This window comes from Aplidium turbinatum, chromosome 13, assembly GCF_918807975.1.
Source record: "Aplidium turbinatum chromosome 13, kaAplTurb1.1, whole genome shotgun sequence".
Classification (NCBI taxonomy): domain Eukaryota; kingdom Metazoa; phylum Chordata; class Ascidiacea; order Aplousobranchia; family Polyclinidae; genus Aplidium; species Aplidium turbinatum.
In genome coordinates this window covers 14,508,788-14,524,931 of record NC_137484.1, presented here as the reverse complement: position 1 = coordinate 14,524,931, position 16,144 = coordinate 14,508,788, and the positions used below count along the sequence as shown (strand labels likewise).

At 37.0% G+C, this 16,144-nt stretch overlaps 1 protein-coding gene across 1 annotated transcript; it reads right to left on the bottom strand.

The window, feature by feature from the left end:
- Positions 1-17: 17 nt before the first annotated feature.
- On the bottom strand, positions 18-14,837 carry LOC145782009 (ceramide glucosyltransferase-like). Its single transcript, XM_082593737.1, has 8 exons — positions 14,584-14,837; positions 13,997-14,135; positions 13,706-13,808; positions 12,758-12,972; positions 11,620-11,801; positions 11,267-11,353; positions 2,251-2,440; positions 18-1,842 (listed from the first exon to the last, which is right to left on the bottom strand). The coding sequence occupies exons 1-8, from the start codon at positions 14,700-14,702 to the stop codon at positions 1,672-1,674; spliced, it is 1,206 nt and encodes a 401-aa protein (XP_082449863.1). The 5' UTR covers positions 14,703-14,837; the 3' UTR covers positions 18-1,671.
- Between the last annotated feature and the right edge of the window lie 1,307 nt (positions 14,838-16,144).

The following is a 16,144-nucleotide window of genomic DNA, read 5'->3' as shown; positions in this document are numbered from 1 at the left end:
TATCATTGAGAAAGCTGCACGCGTGAATTAGGTTTTAATGTATATTTTGCGAACATAACGACAATGTTAAGCTGTGGTGCAAAAAAAACGTTAAAAGTGCGCGGCGGGCTACCTTTCAATACACAGCTACATAATGCAGACACTTGGGACTTCGCAATATAAGGAACGTTCACTAATCATTAGGATAACGTACTGACGTCATATTGAACCCGTCACAAACCCAAATTTTAAGAGTCTTTTGAAATATGCAAGCGGAAAACTTCGACTGCAAGAAAATTTCTTAAGTTGAATTGCGCATGAGTTATCTCCATCACGGTATGTAAACACATTCGAATCTAATTGCATACCAAGCAATGATGGCAAAGCAAAATCACAATGACAAAATAATGTAGAAAAAAAACGTTGTTTGGTTACGAAGCACTGCGACAAATATACGGCCGTGACACTGAACATATATAAAAAACAATAACTTGCAACAGAACTTTATTTCGAAGTAACTTTTAACAGATGGTAAAGTAAACGATTTGTATAGGCCTGTATACCGGTGTACTTGGACGTTAAAAACTGATACAAAGGCTTTTGTGAATTCAATTTCGAGAAGTAAATATTAAAAATAAAAACCCTGGCACTTATGGAACAACATAGCACACTATGGACGAAGTTACGTCCCAAACAGCAAATCAGTCGTTCGTTAGGTCTATAGACGTTGAATCAATGTAATAAAACGACTGATTTTCTGTTTGGGGGTTGCTGACAAAATATTAGTAGAGTTCATTTTAGAAGCTGCACACAAGCAAGAGCTATTAGTAACATTTGTTTTAAGGCGTTAAGAATGCATGTAACATTTTCTCACAATGCTGTTTGAAGCGCAAATGCAATGAGGTGGCGATGGCTGGTCTGGTACACTTACAGCAAATATTCTCTCAAGTCTATTGTTTCATCTTCAGAAATGTACATTGTACAATATGGTTATTTCAAAGTACCGTAACAGACCGCTATGTTCACTGGTCACAATACTACAAACACTCAGGTAATTTGAAAGAAAGTCCTTCCTACAAGTGTCACGCAATACTGTACTGCATTTCAGATCAAAGTCCTGCACAAAAATTCACTGGATTTTAAATGTAAAAACAAGTGACAACTTTCGACGATGTGAGATCGCGACCAGTCATGTGTGACTGATCAAAATCTCGTGTTGCGAGCCAACTGGAATGTTGTGCAGAAGTTCTCTTGGTATAGGCGGCAGCTGAATTAGGGTGGTTGTAAACATTTTATTTGTAATGGTTTCGTGTGATACAGTGGTTTGCTGTCTACACCTATGTTGAACGGATACAAGAGAACATATACGAAGTGCTTTGGAACACATCTTGGTAACAATATTTGTTGTGGCCTGTGAAAAAATCATTTTAATCCTGGGAGGAGATAACGTATAAAACTTAAAATCGTAACGTAGAATAGATAAATTTCACCCAAGCGTTTTCCCGTATTGGAACTGCATAAAAGTGAAATCCCATAATCAATAAACCCGAGAAGCAAAGACCGGGCAAATATCAGGCTACAGTACCAAAGTCGCGTATCCATCAAGTGCGCTGTTGAATCTCGGTGTATTGTGCATTTGCATCCATGTTGAAAAATGCATCCGAAAAATAAGCATCCATGCTAAAGAATGGGTCATACTTCGAGAACTTCTTCCGCCTTTCCGCCGCATCTCAGACGATATTTTCCGGTTCTCCAACTTATCGTCGGGTCGTACAAGGCGCGCAATATAATGTAAGGGGTGAGAGTCTCTCGCACAAACCATGCCACCAAGAAGGCACACTTTGAAAGTTGCAGATGACCATTCTGAAAAAAACAAATGATTCTTAAAAATCATTATCGAACATGGCAGAAGATCGAATGAAAAATAGTAGATTATTATCTTCGAACCAATAACGTCTCCCCCGAACCATAATCTTGGCGGTTTACCTGTAAAGACTTGAACCATGGACACAGACCGGGTCACCGAGTTAAGAGAGTGAAGTTTCAAATAGTTGAAGTGTTGTTGTCTGTGAATTATTCCACCCACTAGGTGTCGCTGAATGGAAAGACTAACTTAAAGTTCGCCAAGCAGCACAACTTCACACGCCGAGAAATTGCGTATTCAAAGCGTTGTGGGGCAGCGATTTCAACTTCAATGCTGTGTTTGCACATGATCATTTTATAGAATAAACTATCAGCGAAAAAGTTCTTGTTTTTCCATATTGATCTTACCTCCAGCTGGCAGAAAAGCGTGTAATCCATGACAAGCCAGAGAAGTACATGACATGAGAAGACAGCCAACATATTCCAGGAGAAGTAATGCATACATGACCAGGAAAATATGAGACCGGACAAAAAGCATTCGGAGAACGGCTCCAGCATTACTGTCAAAGGTACCATTGCAATACGTAGTTTTGTCCACCTATAAACGTAATACAAATTACATTAGAGACAGCGTTCTTGAAAATTTGAATGATAAGAACCACGATAAAAAAAGCTCGCGTCATTTGAAGAAATGCAAGCCTGTTGGTAAAACTACCTATTTTTTCACGGTTGTTCATAACACGTTGTACATTAATTCTGTATACATTTTCTGATAGGGCCGTAAGCTTGCTTATTCAAACATATAGCGATGAATAGTATTTCCCATCAGTTGTCTAGCTACTGTCATATCGCAACCTAAATCAGCGGTTCTTAAACTAGGGTGTGTGTTCCCCTTGGGGAAAAGGAGGACCAAGTCTTACAAGTGACGCCAGGGAGGGCGCAGCTCAAAAAGTTTAGGAGCCCCTGCTCAAAATAAACCTGTTGATTTTTGGATGGACATAGCTCAATACAATCCTCTGGCAACTGATTGACAGTCAGGGAATGTACACGTCATAACTATCGTGTTCTCAATTGCGTATGAGCATCTACGTTGCGTAATTTCCCATTTTTAAAGTTTAAATAATAATGTGTACAAAAGCGTCGAATTTTGTGATAAATAATTGTGAATCAGCCAAAATAAATCTTGTTTTTTCCGTTGGAGGCACTGTCACGCAGTGATTGCAAGATATATTTTCGACAAAAAAAATTAGGAAAATGTATCTCCTCTACGTGTAAAACATGCAACAGAAACTGCAACATTTGCAGAAATTGACACGCTTTCAAAATGAATTTATGTGCCATGTTTGGTCACTGCTTCAGCGAAAGTTGTTGGACATTTCACCAGAATAACGTGACGTGAGTTGGGAACAAAAAAGAGGATCAGGCTAAAACGTAGAAGTTGCGGAAATGGCGCAACTTCCGAAATTTGCATAAACAATTTGAAGTCATTTTTTTGTCATATTTCAAACGACTGAAAGATAGTATTAATTAAAATTCTCAATTCAAAAGCATGAGTTCAACCACAAATAAGGTTAATTTCAAAGGCCGAAAAGTCTGTTTGTTCATCAGTATTGTACGTTTTTCAACTATCTTGTAGTCACCCGATGTCATGGAATCAACGTCACATGTGGGTTTCCTTAAAGTAGAAACCGCAGATGAAAATCGTTACAATATCAAAACATAGGAGCGGAAAAACCTCTTTTTGTGACGACAGTCAAATAGAATCATTAAGTGCCGTTAGAATACTGTACAATCCATAAGATGTGCTACATGAGCATTGAGTAAGCTGAAGAATGTGAAGATGCTCTTACTATAGCGAAGTCGATTGTTAATAAATTACACTAAGAGGTTAAATTGTGAAGAAGGGGGCGTTCTTCCTGGCTATCAGCACAAAGCTGAGTACTCACTAGTACAGCGAGCAACATATAAACATATAACAGGTTAGATTGTTGTGCAAATGCCAGGATTTGATGAACGCAAAATAGCAGTATGTGCTACATAATTAATTTATTTCGTTTCAAAAATCATGGTAACAGAATAAATAGACGTTGTAAGTGTGCGCTGCTTGTAAGTTGTCGACAAATGAATCGCTGTAGCATTTTGCGACAAAAATTAGCATCGTTCGGAGTACCAGCTAGAAGTTTATCGATCTAGTCTACAATAGAGAGATCTCTATAAATGGTGGCAACTGTGGCATAGTGCATGTGATTCAGACTTCATACAAAAACAACTTGGGATATCTTTTTACGTGTAACAAAGCGTCCTGTTCAGACAAGCTTATGAACGTTTCCACTACAATACCGAATACTTGTCAATGCTCCAATAAATTTGTACAAACAGGGCTGTGGATTCGAAGGGATTTTGGCATGTCTGGAATCAGAGTGGTTAAAAAGGGCCGACTCCAACTTGATACAAAACGATAGGCTACGGGAATTCCTCCCCGTTTGGGAACCGCTGGGCTACACAATAACAATTTTGTTTGTAATCTTTTTCAAAATATTGTTTTCTATTCTCTATATTTCGCTCTTAAACTTTACCAGAAAATACAAGTGTATGTTCCTATCGGTCGCCATTAAACTTCGATCACAACTTAATTGAAATTAAATTTTAAAAAAGTGAAAAAAGATAAAAATTAAACAAATCTGGCAACACTGAAGCAGGAGTCAGCCACTTACAAACCGATAAAGTTGTCCCGGAGTCGTATATTTTTCGCCGACTACAAAGCTCTGTGTACACTGTACAACTGTACAGGCCTCAACTGGAACTGCAATTCGATGCGACATTTAACTTGGAATGATGGGAACACGCATTATGAATATCATTTCAGACCGTGTCTTTGCGAAGAATTTCAAAGCTTGAAATCAGAAGGCATAAAACGGGCTCGGGTGGACATTGTAACTTAAAAAGAGGCACATGATTTACATCCCAAGCGATCAAAGTCGTCATCGAGCCTCACGCCTAATCCAATCATCCACTTAAGAGCATTCCTTTGACCAATTACGACATCGACCACAACACCAAAGTGTAGTATGCCGATTGGTGAACATCACGTGAAGGAGATGACGTTTTGCTAGCTATTCTCATGACTGCACGTGAGCGTTTGCAATTGCTGCAACGTGCGACAACGTTGAAGCTGTGCAGCAAAACTAGCAGCTTGAGAGAATTGCCAAAAAGCAATGCTGCGGTTTTCAGTGGAATGTTGTCGAAATCACTGGAATGCAGTGTCATCATTGTCTGCGATGCGCCAACCGACAACACTTTCAGATGGAAATATAGATTGTTCCATATAACAGGGGGCGCGCAACCACAAGGTATGTGTTGTCGGTTAGCACAAAATAATAAATTGCTTTTGCAGACATTTTGTATTCAAATTCAAACATAATTATATAAAATTTCCGTAGAATCACATTCATTGCTTGATTTTTGGCTTCACTAATCTCACACCACAGTCTGTCCACGAAAATAACTTCTACCTTGAATTAAAATCATTCGTATTAACAGTTTGCCGATCCATATGATGATAGCCTCAAGCAAGTACATTCTTATGGTTCATTCAAAAAATGCTGGAGCAACACAAGAATGCAACGCATTTGCGAAACAAAACACCGTCAATGGCAAAAAATGTTTTGTTTTAAATTTTTCGTCATGCAAAGACAAGAAGAATGGCCATAACTACTCAAACTTACAATCCTTTAATACAGCAATGTTACACAAGCTTTCATACCTTTAACATGAGCTTTAAAAAACTTGGAATTTTTTTAGACAGTATCCCAACATGTGCAATAAAAAGTTACTTTTTCGGATACAACACAGTAACAGCAAAAATACGTTTCCACAAGGTGTAACATACATTTATATAATTTACTAGTTTTGACCCCTAACAAGGCTACTTGACCGCAATGACGTTTTGAAGTTAAAAGCTTTTTAAAATTTGCGCTCGTAAATTTAAAAACATGTCACAAAAACCTCTGCAAACATGCAAGTAATGATGTATTGTACGGCCAAACCATGCAAGAAAATTCTTTAAAAACTTTTTGTGAGTAAACATACGAAGGCTAGTTTGATCGTTAATCAAACCAAGTGGTCTATTGTTGTGAGTCATCGCACTTTAATATTGCCCTAATACTGCTTTTAGAGCAACACAGTGGTTATTTGAAAGCGATTGAAATGCTTCTTCTAAGCCGAAGATAGTAGTAAATGTACCGAGTTCTCCTTTTGCGCTTTACTTTCAGAGTAACTCAACGATTTTTCGAATAAGAATTTAACTTAGTAACGAATGCTGAAATAGTCTTGTACCCATATCAAGTTAAAGCAAGCATCTTATATCCCAGTCAGCAAATCGGTCTATTGTTTCGTTGATTTACCGTCTACAAAGCAGCAACAAAGACTAATTTTCGTGGTTTTGACTAGGTTGACACTGTTACAAAGTCCGCACAGATGGTGTGATTGCAGTAGCGGTGTCATTGACCACAATTACTTGCCTATTTCACAAAAACCTTAAAACAATCTACTATAAATACAAAACGTAGTACGAATGAATAGCGTACGGAAGAATCGCCCAACCAATTAACAAAAATTTGGACGAGTGGTCATTTACCATTGCTACCGACCGAGTTGGGTCTCACCACAAAAGCAGTTCTAGAAAAACAAGACATGCAATTTGCCAAGTCGAGTACGGTATGCTAAAACTGCAGTGTTATGTCAGTATGTCATAAGCCATTCGCCGAGGAAGGTGGTGTGGCAGACAGATGATGTGTGGACCCGGTGCTCTTTACTTCATCTAATTCACTAGCAACAGTAAAGAAAAGATTTTTTTCAATACAGTAGTTTCACTCTCATTGAATACAGTATTTGATACGTTTGCTGTCTCCGCCAAATTTAAGGTTTCACATGATTTATTTGAAAGATTAAAATCCAACTGGTTCAAACACTCAAACTCCAAAGTCTCACAATTAACTCATCAAACTTGCAAATCAAGAAAAAACTATTTCGACCAAAAAGGCGACAGCAAGAAACAAGGTGTGCTGGAATCAAAACATGGACTAATTTAACAGGTCAACTACATGCAGTTCCCCTTGCTCAGAAATTACAATTACTTTGACAATATATTTGACAGCGATTCCAAGCAGTTATGTTCATGGGATCAATGACATGAAAAAACGTAATAAATTGCAATCGAGTGCGATATTGTCTGCTAATTGGAAACTCCTCTTGCAATGCGCTTAACATCAATCACCAGCATCCTATTTTTTGACGCTTGGGACGAGTGCAAAGATACAAAAGTGTTGCGCGCAGCCAAATAACGCGGATTGCCAGGTGTTTTCATATAAAGTTTTTGCCTGGGGGTTGATTGCGAGCTGGAGAATGACATCAAATTTTTCCCGCCCATTCAACAGCACAAACAGTAAACACAAAATAATTTTCACGCTTGTTGCAGAGAAGCTTTGATCATCATGGCCAATCAGAGATGGTTGACTAAAATAAAAGTAATTCCAACGAACCAAAGTTGTCTTTTTTACATCGTTTCAGCTTGGCCAGACGTAAAAACGATGTAATAACGTCAATTCTCGCTGATTATGGATGGTTTGACAGAATCGCAGATATGTGAGTTTAGGAAAAACACGCATTCGCCAGCCTGGTTTGTTAACAAAAATATAACTAATAGAAACGTCGTAGTAAACTCGCTTGACCAACCACATAAACAAACATTCAACCTTGTCATTCAAATGTGTCGCGAAAACTTAAAAAAAGACAAAGATGGTACTTTTTAAAGATGGATTAAAATGGAATTAGCTGGATTATCATGAATTTCTGTTTTGTTTTGCAGTTCATTAACAGCAATTTGTTGAAACAACACCACTAGTCATATCGTCCGAAAAGCCTCTGAAAGTATAGATAGTCATATTCGAACCTTTCGTTGTCACCAGTTACGTGACATCGCTCATGGCAACAAATGGCAAAAAAAACAACAACATTTACAGTTTTACCCCTTTATCTGACGTTCTACCAGAAAGAACAGGACTTTATAACATTTTTCAATATTGGTTGAATAAATTTGAACGGCATCAAGTAACCCCAAAACAGGTTTCCTTCGCTTCAAAGAAAATCAGTGTTGTTTAGACTACAAACGTCTTTCAACAGCACTCTGTTGTTTCACGCTTAATGACACAAAATAATATTCCCGTTAAAGCGAAAAAAAAAATATATAAAACAACGTATTAATTGAATTGGCTCACCATTTTTAGTTGACAAAATAATTGCATGTGGTCAAAATGTTTCCCAGATCGGCATGACCAAACTTTATCCCAGGTAACAAAATCCTTCTTTTTACATTTGATTCAACGTTTGTAAACATTGAATCAATAAAAAAGGACGGATTTTTGTTAACTGAGATGTGACAAGGTTCTTCCACCTTGGTCAGAAAATACTGATGCATGGGGCACTTGGAATGTAACCAGAGCAACGACGTTCTGTGATATTGCGAAAACTTAATAAACATCTTCTGCGTGTTCATTGACGGAAGTTAGCACCTCACTCGAACAAGCAGCTGTTTCCAAGTAGCAAAACAATCAAAGAAGTGTTGCCACATCGGCACACTTTTTTATAATCAGGGAATGTTTTATGGCACATGGGGAAATAAAAGTGCAATTGGGAAAAATTGGTGGTTTTAGAGATAGCCAGGCGCGTCAGAAATGGCCGAGCCGATAAGATTACAAAAATACACCGCCTTGAACAGATGAAGACAATATTTTATAGGTAGCCTAAGTATGTTTTCACCGAAAAAAAGCCTTTATATCATCCATAAAACGTAAAAAACATTTTTTAGAGACACACCCGCTTCTACTCGAGCTAGTTGAGGAAATGTGCACGGCTTTGAGGAATTTTGAACGGAGCGAAGAAAATTGGGTATTGAACACCGGGCAACACTGAATGAAAGTGCAGGTATTCGAAAACCATAGAGCCATAAAGTACACCAGTGTAGGTCGCCAGGTCCGTAATTTAGCTGCTCTCATTATGCCACAAAAACTAAGAAATTTCCAAATTTTAACGCAGCTCGCAGGGTATACGGTGCAGTCACGTTCTGACGTACACCTATTGTTTGATTAATGAAAGCTTTTTCCATAAGGCCAAAAAAGTTAGTCGAGTTTTTAAACGTAAAATTAATGTCACTTTAAATTATCTGTGGATTCTATAATGTTGTGGAGTGAAAATACCATCAAACAAAGCAAAGCTTTTCTCCCGAAGCCATTCAACTGATATGACAGAAAGACCAGGAATACTAGTTTCATTGAAAATAAATCGAACACTTGAAAATCCGGCTGGTGAATGGGTGAGCCTTGTCAAGATAAATAGGCGCAAGCGGGAAGAAAGTGTACACAAAGGTGTGGATGACGAAGCATAAAAGAACACAACCGCCCAAGTTACATAACATTTCAAGCTATTCAGAGTCAAAAGCACAACCCCGTTTTATGGCAATGACTCACACACCGACAAAGATTCCATTGATCTATCAGCGTGACGAGGATTGTAAAAAGCCTAAAAGTGACGAGCGAGCGGTATTGTGGAATGAGACGAATGCCTGATTGCCTGTTACCGCTTCATTCATGGCGAACAATTTTTTGTTGGTAAAATTAACACCGAGAATTCATTGAATTAGAATATTTACCAGGAAATCAATCTTTTCGACAAAGCATGTAAAAATTGATTGAAAACGATCACCTGGAAAATGCGTCTGCGAACATGAAATTAATCCTTCAAGCTGAAAATGTAATTAAAAATGTTTGCATTAATAGCAGACGATGTGTTTATGGTTGTTGCAAAAAGCTGGGTTTATCGTTATTCTTTAATCTATCCCACGCTTAAACGCAAATTAATCAATATCAATGTCGCAGTGAAGTGGGAGACGCTGTTAACAACTACGGTTGACCAATGGCCATGTCTGAGTGACTTCCAGGATATTTAAACCGGGCTAATGCATTATGCACGGCTGTCTTCCTATCTTTCTCTGCTTGCCAATGCTATATCTGTCTTCCTGAATAATCTTCTCGGTGTAAAACTATGCAGTTTAATCAATGACGCTGTTTTCATCGTTTTTGATGGAACGAAAAAATGAAAACTATAAAACAAAAATGTTGAATGTGTGAAAAATTACTTGGGACAGTCTTGAAAAGTTACAAATCAGACTGAGTTTCGAACACGCGTTGTGTGAACCTGTTGTTTTGGTGGTAATAGAATAAACAAAGTAACTGGTTTGAACAAGGCGAGTGATTTTGTGATGTCATGTGACTTTCAAATGATCTGAAGGGTTCATGAAAAAGAAAGACCTTGCAAGGAGAAATGTTGAAAAACGAGGCGTTCGTAAGTTCACGAACGATGGTTGTCACAGTAGCAAGCACACAAAAAATTGCAAAACCAGAAGCACCCTCACAGACAATATGCTCACATGCCTCGCTTTAATCTGTCACAAGATGTTTTAGACAAAATAAGCTCTTGTAGTGGTTTTTGAGTGAGGTTTAAAAGTTCAAAAAATAGATTAGCATATATAACTTTTAATATTCGCTGGAGTTTGATCTCAGTTGCTATACTTGCTCAAGGAAATGACTCATAGGGTGCAGCAATATGTAAGTGTAGCAAAAAATAAAATGTAAAAATATTGATTTTGTAGAGACCCGCACAAGGAATTGTGTGTCATTTGCAAAAGAACAACAGGGGCTTCAGTACTGCAAAGCACCACCGAAAATTTAACAAAACTATTTTTTTTTAATGTATAAGATTTCTTTAATGCCACATTTCATTCAAAATACCAATACCAAGAAATATTGCCATTTAAACTGTAGAACGAGGTTGACTTGCCCCACGAGCAAAACATCCGCGGCAACTTAACCTGGTAGCTTCTTGTACTGTGCGATACAGTCGAATTCAACAAAATCATGTTTTTTCTACATTTATCCAACGTCTGTAAACGTTGAATGAATACAAAAACAACGGATTTATACTAGTTTGGGGTCACAAGACCATTACCCAGGTTAAAAACTACAATACGGGGCCGCAATGACCCATGTTTGACATGAAATGAAACGTAGCGTTTGGTACCCGAGCGAACGAAAATCTGTTGCAAAGCATTTGTCTCATGTTTAATCTTTGCATAAAAATGAAAGAAAAGTCAATTGGATTGATTTGAAAAAGAATCAAATTTGTGGTTGTCCTCTACAAAGTCAAACAGTAAACGTCAAGCACGTTAAAGCTGCAGAAGTACACACACAAGCGGCAATAATATCGCATTTTTACATTGATTCAAAGTCAGCGTAAAAATGACGGATTTTTCTATCTGAGATGGTATAGATTAGAAAGAGCAACAATTAGAGCAACTGGTATCAATTCATACCTTGTCATTCTGTCAACGAACTTTCTAACTCCACAGTATCCCGAATTTTGAAGCGCAGGATAAGAAGCTAAGGCTAACTTGTAACCGCTGCAAAGAGACTTCAGATTACAAAAACGGTTTCAAAGAAAATTAACATCGCATGGTTAACAGAGTCAAAGTCATATTTTCTTTCATACTTGAACTTTGTAACATATTCTCAAAACGTTCAAGAAAAGCGATTAAAGTAAAAAATTTATTCCAATTACTAACATTGAATTGATAATTTGAGAGCCAAGCTTACAGTTAAACGCGGTTCGCAAAATGGGAGGATGACAAGACAATGTATCTGTAAAAGCTAAAAATTCATCACTTACTTGTCTGCCAATAATCTAGCCATGAAATAATCTTCCGCAATGTACATGGACAGTTTAGCTATGCCCCCAGTTGCTTTATGGAAAAAATCTCGTCGAATTAATGTAGACATTCCAGTCACGCAGACTGCTCCAAGAACATTCGCGCTTACATAAACCCTGGTGTGCTGCGTACCAAAGTAAACCTGAAAGAGTACGGAGAGCTAACTTTTTTGGAAAAAAACGTGATTAAAAATATAAATGAAACTAACATTAGTTTGCAATTTGCACTTCATTTTTCTTCAACAGATTGATCATGCCTTATCAGCAGTAACCTCCCTCCATTTTGTTGATTTTATTAGTAATTCCGGGATGCTTGTCAGTCTCGTAATTTGCTTGATATACCCGGTAGTCAAAATATTTCATTTTTGTCGTCTTTTTGTTCGTTTGCAGTAGATTGCGTCATTTTTATGCAAAACTTGAAGCCTATCTAGCCATATGGTAAAAGTCAACTAACGAGAACATCAGGAAAGAAAGTTCAGCTTCGTCACAAGCACTCTGAGCTATCATAGACGATCATGGCGAGGTAAGTGTTCATAAGTTAGCATGCTTTTTTTTTGGACGAATTAAAATACTTAGCAAGCAAATCAGTCCTGTTTTACACTGATTCAATGTCTGCAGATGTCAGTAGTATAAAATAGAATGATTTATTGGGTGGAAAAATATAATATATATAACCTAAAAGTGGTGATGCTGCAACTATTGTGCATGCAACGTTCGGTATTAAAATAAGAGTTTAATGTTAAATATAATTCTTGGAATAAAAACAGAAAAGATCGACGTTGAATGGGACGTTTTCACTCAAGTAACTTTTTTAATAATTTAAAATGCACTTTAGGAAAAATTGTAATTCAGTTAAACACCTTGAAATTAACGTTTCTAAGATTGTAATAGATTTTATAAAGTCTTATTGAAAGGATTTTTTATTTAATGCTGTTAATATATAAATAAAGCATTAACCCCAATGCATTGATCAACTGAAGTGTAATATAGGTACTAGATTAAGAAAAAAATTAACATACTGCACAATGCACAATTGCACATTGCTACTAGTTTTGTAAAGCCAAACGTGAACAGTGAACACAAACAAACAATTTCTGACCTTTTCTATGGTGCTACAGAAACCATTTCTATTGAATGTATATGGCACTGCATGCACCAAAGCAACCTTGTCGACCATTTTTGAAACAAGGTCACGTAAAGTCAAAGGAATAACTCGAATTCCAGAATCACAAATCCAGAATAAATTGTATTTCATCTGGTCATAAGCAGGAACTAAATTGTTGATCTTGGGGTTAGCACCACATCGTTTTCCCCCTGAAAGTTAATTTCAGCAATTATTTCAGTACAATAATGATAAGCTTGCACTGCTTTATTTTAATACAGTTCACTGAATGTGATAAAAATAATATCTGCATACTGTAACTAAAGTGGCAAAAAAAGCCTGCCTCTGTCTATAGCCCAGTCAATGCAGCAACAGATAATTCATAACGAACAAAGAAATGACAAGATCCCAAAGCAAAAGCTCAACTCTAGGGGGTGTGTTTCAACACGGAATGGCCCGATTCGGTGAGTCCGATTCGGTGAGTCCGATCCCTTAACGGGGGATTTTTTCAATTTTTTTTTTTTAATTATCGGGTACCGTGGCCTAATTATCATTGCCGTTTTAGGGTTAGGGGTTAGGAGTTAGGGTTAGGAGTTAGAGATTAGGAACTCACCAAATCAGACTCACCGAATCGGACTCACCGAATCGGACTCACCGAATCGGACTCACCGAATAGTAGCAGACCCGTTTCAACAACACACTTCAAAGACAGACCTCTATGCCAAGACATCTAGTAGATGAAATAGTTTACAGGTAATACAGCAACAAATAAAGACTGCACTCTGTCAATATCGGTGACTGTGTATGCATTAATAGTGGTTTAAAGTCTCTAAGGGTATGCAAAACTGCCAAGATTAAGCTTTTAAAGAGGCTTTCTCACTCTGAGGATTATCCTACAACTAGCCACAAGTTGATACAAAATAATATTAAAAAAGTGAAGCATACCTGATATAATTTTAGCATCGATGCTTGGATATTTAGTGATCAATCTATTGACAACTTCATGTGCTGGATCATCGGCATCTTGAATACAAAAAAGGATTTCATACTGAAAAAAAAACAAATAAAGGAAAAGGTTACACAAAACAAACAATAACAGTGATCATGATGCATAAGAATCCATAATTTTGAAATGTCATTACCATTTTGCTTAGCATAGTGTGACAGGAATTAGTCTTTATTCAACAAATACAAACTTAACAAAATAATTTACACACTTTTTAATATTGTATATACCTGAGGGTAATCCAGTTTAAAAAATGTTTCTAAATTATCTTCTAAATTGGGATCTACACCTTTTAATGGTTTTAAAATTGAAACGCCTTCAATTTCTGCCGTCATAAGCTCACGAGGCTTTTTGTTCATATAAAATCTCCTGAAAGAAAACAAGTGACCAGCATAAACATATATCCAACCCAGTGGTTGAGTTACTGTATACGGTAACCAAAGCCTTAGAAGGGAATACGGTCATCGTACATTACTCAAGCATGATGTAATGAACTCAAGCATATCTTTTTGCAAAATGTAAAGTCGTGCATGTAACATGGCCTCAGCAACAATAAAAAGACACAATGGCAAAACCAAAAATATACATAACAGAATTTCCTTTTTAGACATCAGTATCATTGGTTTGTACAGCTATTAAACCTACCATCCTCAGTAACAGCAAAAATTAAATGTATATAGTGTTCATGATCAGTCATAAAGTAGGCTAGCCTGTTTATATAATCTGTATATTGGTAGGCTCTTTTATATATGGATATTCTTCATATTTGAAGAGTTTTAATTGTTTGACCTACATCAACACAATTGCAAATACTTACGAATATACTGTAGAAATAAGATGCATTGATAAAAGTGCAAAAATTAATCCCATTCCAAAAGCAGCACATGTTTCCACAATGTAATATTGTGATGAGCACATCCAACCGTAATCTTCCATAAATTTGGCTGTGTGTTTCTTTATAACTCCCAATTTTTGTAGTTCTAAGTATCTTTGAGGGTTAAAGTACAGGCTATTTCACTTTTGTTGCAAAAAATTCTCCAGACTTCATAAGGTAATTTTAGCAAAAAAACTAGCTTAAATTTGAAACAAAAACAAAGTACATTTATTTTAACAGACTATATCTAATATATATATGATACATGAAATAAAAGACCGGTGCTATTGACCAAACGTAAAGAAGAAACACCCTGACTTTCTCAACAAAACATGTTATTAAATACTGACCACTAAACGCGCAACTTTATCCCCTATCAAAATCCAAGCTACAATGCTAAACTCTAATATCTCCACTCTTCAGTGTCACTAAAATCAAACTGAGTGCTACGGCTATGTTGCCAGACGTCGCCAAGCGATTTTTCTGCAGCTTCTTGCAAATTATCCAAACGCAACTTCCTTTCACCAGCATTTTTACCGTAAAATAACTGCAAACGAGCATATCCAGCAAGTAGCCTTAAAGGGGGGGGGGGGGGCGATTTTAAAAAACAATGATCCGTAAGTGTTTATTAATTTGACCTTGTAAATACACCGTGAATAAAAGCCCTTTTCTATATTTTAGGTTGGGCAATCGCCTCCTCCTGAATCCGCCACTTACTGCAAGTGTTTTTCCGTTTTGTTAAAAGCAATCTTAAAAATAACAAAAAGTCTCCACTTTTCGGGACGCCAGTCACATCCTGCGATAGACATATGTGCAGGTTCCTAACGCTGTTCTATCAATGCATAGTAAACCTGTTGGTTTTGCAATCTTTTTCTTTTGTTGGCGTCAAATATGTGTTTATTCTGTCGTTCTCTACATGTTTGCGTCAGCAACAAAAATAAACTTGAATTGAGGTCTGCCTATTTGCTGCATCAAATTTTGTTTTCAAAATCAAGACCATAAAATTTGTACAACTTGGAGACAAAATATCTATGTAGCCTACTAGCCTATGACCATAGTTAATAAATATTTAATAACTATGGTATGACTTTATTTTTTCTGTTGCCATTGTTTTCATATTGTTTATACTTGTAGCCTTCCGTACAATTCTAGTAACACTGCGCAACGACCAGAGTAAAAACTCGAATAAATCCAACCCATAGCCTAAAAAGGAAAAGCATAAGCCATGTGGAAAAAAGTGTGGTTTACGAAAACGAGAGAATAAAAAGTAAGTATAGGAGCTAAGCCCGAGTTCGCCTATTCCACAGCAACCTTGACTGCTCGGCCAGCCAATTGTACATATCATTAGCCTGCAGGAGCGTATCCTCAATGGAAGCATTGCTTTCCCTGTCAAAATTAAAAAAAGAGATGACATTTTTCAGTAAAACGATTTCGTAATTTCTTTACCTGAATAGGCTACGAATTAAAACAACAACTAACTCTTGTCCCGGTATGATTTCAGCTC

Coding starts and splice junctions, on each gene's coding strand:
- LOC145782009 (XM_082593737.1), bottom strand. CDS start 14,702: ATGGAAGATTACGGTTGGATGTGCTCATCACAATATTACATTGTGGAA. Junction 12,973..13,705: donor CGATGCTAAAATTATATCAG/GTATGCTTCACT, acceptor ATTAACTTTCAG/GGGGAAAACGATGTGGTGCT. Junction 2,441..11,266: donor TTCGTTGACAGAATGACAAG/GTATGAATTGAT, acceptor TTACGTTTATAG/GTGGACAAAACTACGTATTG.